Source organism: Nicotiana tomentosiformis, chromosome 10 (assembly GCF_000390325.3).
Source record: "Nicotiana tomentosiformis chromosome 10, ASM39032v3, whole genome shotgun sequence".
Classification (NCBI taxonomy): domain Eukaryota; kingdom Viridiplantae; phylum Streptophyta; class Magnoliopsida; order Solanales; family Solanaceae; genus Nicotiana; species Nicotiana tomentosiformis.
Genome location: NC_090821.1, coordinates 49,317,101 through 49,325,129, shown reverse-complemented (window position 1 = coordinate 49,325,129; position 8,029 = coordinate 49,317,101). Strand labels below are relative to the sequence as shown.

General features: G+C 34.9%; 1 protein-coding gene across 2 annotated transcripts; it reads left to right on the top strand.

The window, feature by feature from the left end:
- The first annotated feature begins 1,269 nt into the window (after positions 1-1,269).
- On the top strand, positions 1,270-6,840 carry LOC104115769 (DEAD-box ATP-dependent RNA helicase 22). 2 transcript variants are annotated; one of them, XM_070187303.1, is made up of 7 exons: positions 1,270-1,809; positions 3,969-4,253; positions 4,419-4,541; positions 4,629-5,050; positions 5,446-5,767; positions 6,167-6,323; positions 6,625-6,840. In XM_070187303.1, exons 1-7 carry the CDS (start codon positions 1,528-1,530, stop codon positions 6,636-6,638), a joined length of 1,605 nt encoding a protein of 534 aa, XP_070043404.1. In that variant the 5' UTR covers positions 1,270-1,527; the 3' UTR covers positions 6,639-6,840. The 2 variants fall into 2 exon arrangements, with proteins under 2 accessions (XP_070043404.1, XP_009624763.1); XM_009626468.4 differs by having other exon boundaries at positions 1,271-1,809; positions 6,167-6,319.
- Positions 6,841-8,029: the final 1,189 nt, after the last annotated feature.

Here is an 8,029-nt window from a genome sequence, read left to right as displayed (position 1 = left end):
TTTTGACAATAACGTCGTATATGCAAAAACTATGATACTGATTGATGCGCTTCCAAGTATATTCTTATCCCTGGATTCAACTTTTGTCTTTCGAAACTAAGGAATATCCTTTTAAATATGTGTGAAAATAATTTTTAATATGTTTATATTTTGCAAATATAATAAATAAAGCATAAGGACAAATATCCTAAATATTGGACTATATTTACCGCAATATATTTTCTTGCACGAACAACTATATGTTGCACTTTCAATAGGGATATCAAGATTGACAACAAGAATTCTGGTTAAGGCAGAGCAACCAACGCAATATGAGGAAACATACACAAAAAATATTGTCCACAAAGAAGTGTTCGTTAAGATACCATCATATTAAATACTTTTAAACTATAATATATAATTATTTAACTAACATGACAAAATTGATCATTTATGTAAGTTTTGATGATGTCCTTTTATCTTATATTCATGTATTATGCAAATGTAATAGTAATATTTTTCGGTATTTTGATGATATTATACATAAAATTTCTCTCATTAATTAAATTTTATTGTTCTTTCATATAAATAAATATTTAAATCATCTCGTGCCATTATTAATGTGTAACGCACGTTCATATATATTAGTTATTTAAAAAAGAGTATATGTAAGAATTACATAGTACTCCTTAGGGGTGCTTATCGGGCGGATCAGTCGGATAATTACGCTTAACAGTTTGGATTATCGGTTATCAGATTATAAATATAGTAATCCGCTAGCCGTCCAATAAGATAACGAGCAGATTGGTATCAGATTAACGATTATCGGGCGGTTTATCGGCTAAACCAAATAAAAAATTTTGAACAATCAATACCAAACGGACAAATGCGTAGTTCAAACTGTATCTGTTAGTTCTTGAACAATCAATACCATTAGCATTGTTATCCACAAAGGTAATATTATGGCCTAGAGAGGAATTCAATTCATGTCCACTCATAATTCATAAGAAGCCAGAGATGACTGGCATTAGTTACAGACAATTCTATCATTCTACGTACAACTACTTGTGCAATAATTTAGTAATAAGTTTATACACATAGGGGTAAAAGTGTAAATATAAAAATTTTAATCAGGTTAACGGTTTACCCGATAAGAAAATTGAGTAATCCGTTCCCAAATCGTTAAGCCGTTAATTATAAAATCTCAATCAATTTATCATCCATTACTCTAATAATTCAATATAAATAAGCCAATAAGTAATCGGTTCAGTTTGGTTAACGATTTCGGTTTGGTTTTCAAGAGCCCTAGTACTCCTACTAATTTTGTCCGAATGGAAATATCAAAAACAACAAGGGCTGACCTGATATTCCACCAAATGGGAGAGACTACCCTTACCATCTACAAATCTTATCTTCCCCACTGCTGCTCAGGATTAATTAGTGTACCTTAAACCCTTCAAAACCCCCCACAAAAGCAACCCCAATTCCTCTAAATTGCTACCTTTAACCATAACCTAACTCCATTTTAGCAAAAAGGAGTAAAAGCTGATGATTTTACAGCACTCAATTTCCATCTGTAAACTATGGAGGCTGTCATCTACACCAAACCGCTTCTTGTTCCGACCCTCTGCTGCTACTTATACTTGCCAACCACAGTGTTGTCGAATCAGAGCATTTGGGTCTGCTGTTTCAGCAGCCAAAGTTGCTGATACGAATCAAAATGAGACTTTTTTTGCTGAAGAAAGTGTTTCTTGGACCTCTTTGGGTGTTTCAGATTCATTATGTCGTGCTCTATCCAGTATTGGCCTTCATAGACCCTCTTTAATTCAGGTTTTCCATTTTTTTGCTCTTAAATTTTGCCTAATATAGGTGAATTATTACTGAAAGTTGAATTCTTTTGTTAAGTATGAATTTTCTAACTTATGATAAGTGTCTAATACCTCTTTAAATCAGGTATTCTATTCTTTTCCTGGTCAAACTTTGCTCTCTATAGGAAAATTATGACTAAAAGTTGAATCTTTTTTTGTTTCTTTGATTAAATATGAATTCCTTAAACTGTGTTATGGTGATACTATCTAATATGTTGCATACGGACTATGTACTACTCTGTTCTTAAGTTCTGTTTGGTTTGAATTTTCTTACATTATTCCATCATTTTTTGGACAAAATCATTTCCTATGGTAAGTGCCTATTTTTTATTAAGTGGGGCCTTATAAGTAACTTTTTGAATAACCGAGAAATACTTAAGGGCTAGTGGCAAACGGTTCGAAACTTGGTGGATAATGGAGCCACCCCTCTGCCATTCTCTACTTAAGTACGATGCTTTTGTCTGTAGTAGGATTCAAACCCGTAATGTGTGCCTAATCCACACATCACGCAGTGGTTCTTATCAGTAGACTAAAGCCCCGGTGGCGATAAACAATTTGCTCTATTCAGGTCGAAGTATTCAAAGGATTGTTATTGTTAGACTATTATGACCCATCAACCGATTGCAACACTTCTCCTTTATCTAAGCTTGAACCAGGTCTGCTTTTGGAAGCTCACAATAGGTGAAGTTTTTGTTGGACTGGTGCACCAAAAAAATTAAACTTTTAGCAAATAACCAACAGTTGTTTCAGTGAATGAGTAATAATAACCAAGTTATCTAAGAATCACTTATACTGACGATCAAAATCACTTTCACAATCCGAATTACTTATATAAATAATCAAATGCAGTATCATAATCTGAACCAAACAGGGTATTAAGGTTGAATATGATGTTAATTGTGGACTTTGCAACATATGTATTAAGAGGGAAGTGGAATTACATGTGCATTAATACATGCAGACCTAATCAGTTATCTTCTGTCATCCTGAGATTTTTACACACTTCTCTTTGATAAGTATTTTCACTTACGGGACTAGCTTTGTTCAGTTGGCTTATTTGGTAGCTTACGGGACTAGCTTTGTTCAGTTGGCTTATTTGGTAGACCGAAGTTCAGCCAGCTTTTCTTATCTCTTTCCTTGCAAAAGTATCTACCGTAGTTGGATTAAGCATAACTGTATTCAATTAGTAGAACTCACGGCCTAATAAGGGTAATCCGTGGGAAGATACAACTTTTTATGAGGAACGATCCCGTGGCAATGTGCTACTGTCAACCTGTCATTTTAGAAAACCCGAATGAGTGGAATTGGCTTTTTCGCTGGGTGGAATGCCTGGGAGTACGTGGATATGACTAATTTTCAGTATTAGAAACAAATATTTTCTCATAGAGTGTCAAATATCTTTTCACTATCACTCTAGACTTATCGTTTTGTGGGTAGAGGTAAATGTGGTTGGCCTGGTAGTATGCGTGGAAGTTTCACAGAGAGGTCAATGTATTGGTTTGGCTGATGGAAAATCAAGTATAAACTCTATAAACATCAAGTATCTCATTTAAATGATTCAACTATTCAGCTGCAAAAGCCAAGGAGCTAGATGAAGCTGACGCATATTTTAACACTTGACTTCTGACTGTATCACAATTCATATTGCTAGACAATACCCTGTATGCCTTCTTTCTTGTGGGATCCAAAATTTGTGTCATATAAAGATACAAATTCGTTGCTAGTATAAAGTTTCATTTCTTTTTTCTTGGAGACACATTTCATCTCTTTGCATAAGTCAGTATCACATGAATATCTTTTTGTGATATAGTAAACCCAACCGCAAACCCCACCGCAAACCCCTTTCCCTGGAGTCAACACTTACCCTTTCCCCACTTTTCTCCCTTGGTGACGCAAATTTTCAACTTCTTGCAGAATATTCACCATGTGGAATTTATAGCATATATCATATCATGATATAAGTCACTTTGGTTTATCATCCGAGTATATCTTTTCAGCTATATTCAGTGTTAAATCTTATAGTAATGATATATGTTACTTTGGTTTATCATCTGAGTATATCCTTCAATTATAGGTCATAGTCTTAAATCCTATAGTAATGATATATAATCTCAAATTCAGGCGACTTGTATTCCAAGTATACTTTCAGGTGCTGATGTGGTGGTTGCTGCAGAGACTGGTAGCGGCAAGACTCATGGTTACCTAGTGCCGTTGATTGATAAGCTATGCCAATTGTCTGATAATTCAGGGGCTATTGCTGATCAGGATGTCAGGAAGCACCATCGTCTTTCTCTTGTTCTTTGCCCCAATGTTATGTTATGCGAGCAAGTGGTTCGAATGGCTAATAGTCTTTGTAATGATAGTGGTAAACCACTTCTCGGGGTTGCAGCTGTTTGTGGTCGACAGGTGAGCATTCTCATTGTCATTGTTAATCCTTGTTTTACTCGAGAACACACATTCTTTCTTGCTGTCGATCAAAGTTCTTTTTGCATGATGATGTTGCTATGGATGTTTATGCTGCTTTTCCTCATAAACTTGTAATGTCTCTAACAAATGAGAAGTTTAATGCAGGTCTGGCCTGTAAAAGAACCAGATGTAATGGTGTCGACGCCGGCAGCACTTTTAAATTATCTCTACTCTATAGATCCAGAAAGGCGAAGACGTTCAGAGTTTATACGTAGTGTTAAATATGTGGTAACATTTTTTGAATTGCTAAATTTGATCGTTGAGAAAGTGACAATCCAAAATTCAGTCTTAGTAAGTTATTTTGGTGGTTTCTAGGTTTTTGACGAGGCAGATATGCTGCTTTGTGGAAGTTTCCAGAACCAAGTGGTCCGACTTATAAATATGTTTCGTTTTGATGAGAAGCAGTTATCTCGTTCTAAAAATTCGGAACCTGAGATGTCATCGACTTCAGATTTGGAAGAGTTTAGAGACCTAAAAGCAGATTATGGTGAAGATGAAATTGAAGATGAAGATACTGAAGTTGGTGAGGATGGTGCAAATTTAGAAGCCGACACGAAGGGGTTAAAGAGAAAAGATTGGCGAAGAGTGAGAAAGATATATGAGCGGAGCAAGCAGTACATTTTTGTTGCAGCTACTCTTCCTGAAAATGGGAAGAGAACTGCTGGAGGAGTTTTGAAGCGGATGTTTCCTGATGCTAGATGGGTTAGTGGAAATTATCTTCATCAGCACAGCCCAAGGTGCCACTTTTATGTTTCTTTTAGTCCTTTATTCAGTTCTCTTTTAGTAATTCCTAGGCGGCAAGAATCAGCCATTTTCTCTAATTTAATAACAATCTATGTAAGTGTGTGCATGGGCTGCTGGAAACCCCCCCCCCCCCCCCCCTACTTTCCCACTTCTCCCATGATTGTGGCCTAGTATGAAAAATCATCCAGGTACTATTGATGGATTTTGATGTCTTGTTCAGCTTCCATTAACTTAGTGCCTTGACCAAGGAGATTATGTTGTCATATGTGGATATTCAAGTTCTTCTTTTGGCCGTATCAGTATTTCAATTCAATGGCTAACCTTGTAATAATTTTCCATGTAGAATTTTACTAGTATGACTTTTATCACCTCTGTGCTGTCACTTTAGGTTGGAGCAGAGGTGGATTGAAGTTTCAGTTGATACCCAAGTGGATGCTCTCATCGATGCTGTAAAAAATGGAGATTCTGTGGTAGATAGTGTTCCTGGAGTGCTCCGAACCATGGTCTTTGCAAATACTGTTGAGGCTGTGGAAGCTGTTGCTAAAATCTTGACAGGAGCAGGGCTTGAATGTTTCCGCTACCATAGTGATAGCTCTTTGGAGGAGCGCACACAGAATTTACTTGATTTCCAGCAGAAAGGTGGTGTTTTTGTGTGCACTGATGCTGCAGCACGTGGTCTTGACATTCCAAATATTTCACATGTTATTCAGGTTTGTTTTCTAGTGAATAAATTGTTCTTACATCATTTAGTTTCTGGCTGTTCTTTGATGCATGACTCTGTGGTCTAAAAAAGTAAATACGATGACATCATATTTCTTTATGAATTTGTGCCCCACACACACCTTATTTGTGACCGTCTCTAAAAAATGGTGCTTCTGCATTATACTGCATTTGCTAATTGGCTATTTATATATCGATTATGTTAGTAGAGTTACTTAAATGTACTTGTTGGGACCAAAAACTCAAAACATCTTACCTGAAGGCCCATAAAAATGAAATTGTCAAAAGATTTCATCTCCTTTACAACTTACGTTAATTAGTACTATTTGATAACATGTTTTCCCCCCTCGATTGTTTTTCTTAATAAGTTTGTTTTCCTCTCATTTTAGGCGGAGTTTGCCACATCTGCTGTAGATTTTTTGCACAGGGTTGGTCGTACAGCGAGAGCAGGCCAACCTGGCCTCGTTACAAGTCTCTATAGAGAATCAAACCGCGATCTCGTTGCTGCCATTCGTCTAGCAGAAAAAATTGAAGAACCAGTGGTAAGTTCTGGATCTTATAATCCTATAAGGTCAATAAAATGCAAGCTAGAGAGTTACCAATATATAGCTTTCATATCTTTCATTAAAAGAATTGTGCGTTTGATGATTCTAGCAGTGAAATCTTTTCTTAATGATCAATTGATTCTAGTGTTGTTGATTATACATGCAAAAGTTGCTTGTAACTTCACAACTTCAATTTGGCAACAGATTCTCTATGTACTCATCTTAGCAAAGAATGAACTCGACGAGAGTTACGGTTATTGTTATGAATATTTTAGATTGACATCTTTCCCGTGTGACTACAGGAGAAGGCATTTAGCAGAAAAAGGAGCTTTCGCAATAAAATCAAGAAAAGAGGCAGAGAAGCTTCCCCCATGAGGTGAAGATGTTCTGATTTTGACTTTGAAATATCTATTTGCATTTGTTTCTCACACAGGTTGTATTTTATTGTAATATCCTTGAACAGTAAAAGAAATTAGTGCAAAATATTTGAAAGTTTTAACATGATCCTAGTTCTCTTATTTGTGGTTATGAAGCAGCAAACTGTCTGAATCAAGGGAAAAAAAAGGATACAGAGGTTGAATAAAAAGGTCATGCATGTTATAAGAAAAATCAAATTATGGTGGATGTCTACTCTTCCTCCATGATCTTCTCAAATGCTTAATGACATATTCAATGACATATTTCTATGCTTAATGACATATTCAATGACATATTTTTCTTCACTTTTCATGCCTATATAAAGGCCTTGTAATAGATAGGAAAATACACACAATTGAAGAAGAAAATCTCTTCCTTCTCTCTATCTCCATTTCTTGTTCATGTTTTACTAAGTTGCTTTTATTTCATAACAACATGTCTTGTTCATGTTTTACTAAGTTGCTTTTATTTTATAACACGTTATCAGCACGAATTGCTCATTTCATAATCTTCTACGTCAAGACTATGTAAGTTATAAGCAGGCAATGAGATCAAGTACAATGAAAAATGTCTTGGATGATAATACAAAGATAAGTTTTACATCCATCTAAACCCATTCATATTTTCATATCTTTGCATTAACTTTATGTGCAGTGTTTAGTAAAAATATTTTTTTCAATTGTATCTAGTGAAATAAAGAACTGGAAAGGTATGTCTTTATTTGCTACATCTCTTATAGGACAAAGATAATATTCTAACGTATATATATGTTCTGACCTTTTACATAATATGATAGATAATTATTAAGGTAATTTAGTAATAATATTTTTACCATCACATGATATATTTCATTGAAAGCAAAATTATCAAATATGTAGGCGATTTTTAAGTACCTTGCAAATTTGGCATTCGAATATACAATCAATATAAACTCATTATAGTTATAATTTATAATAGTCACAGTTATGTATTAAGCTTTAAATATTTTTGCTGGAAACATAAGGCTCATTCCTCCGTATTGGACTTTTTTGGTGAAGTTCTTATAGTCTTTGAAATATAAGTGATTATAGGTTATCTGCACCTTTCCCCTAATTAATTTATTAAAATGTAAAAGTGATTGTATCATTTGAAAACAACATGGCATATATCCTAACTAGCATTTTTGTTGCAGAGGAACTGTTTCAAGATTGAAATAGTTATATATGTCTTCTTGAAAGTTAATTTACTTATGCCTATAATTATGAAGTAATAATATTTTAAAGGCTCGAGTGCGAGTCCTAGTGAATTTTG

What these genes read in the sequence shown, in the direction of transcription:
- LOC104115769 (XM_009626468.4), top strand. Translation starts at nt 1,528, where the DNA reads ATGATTTTACAGCACTCAATTTCCATCTGTAAACTATGGAGGCTGTCA. An exon ending in ATATTTCACATGTTATTCAG is followed by an intron (nt 5,768 to 6,166) that starts GTTTGTTTTCTA and finishes CTCTCATTTTAG; the next exon opens with GCGGAGTTTGCCACATCTGC. An exon ending in AAAAAATTGAAGAACCAGTG is followed by an intron (nt 6,320 to 6,624) that starts GTAAGTTCTGGA and finishes GTGTGACTACAG; the next exon opens with GAGAAGGCATTTAGCAGAAA.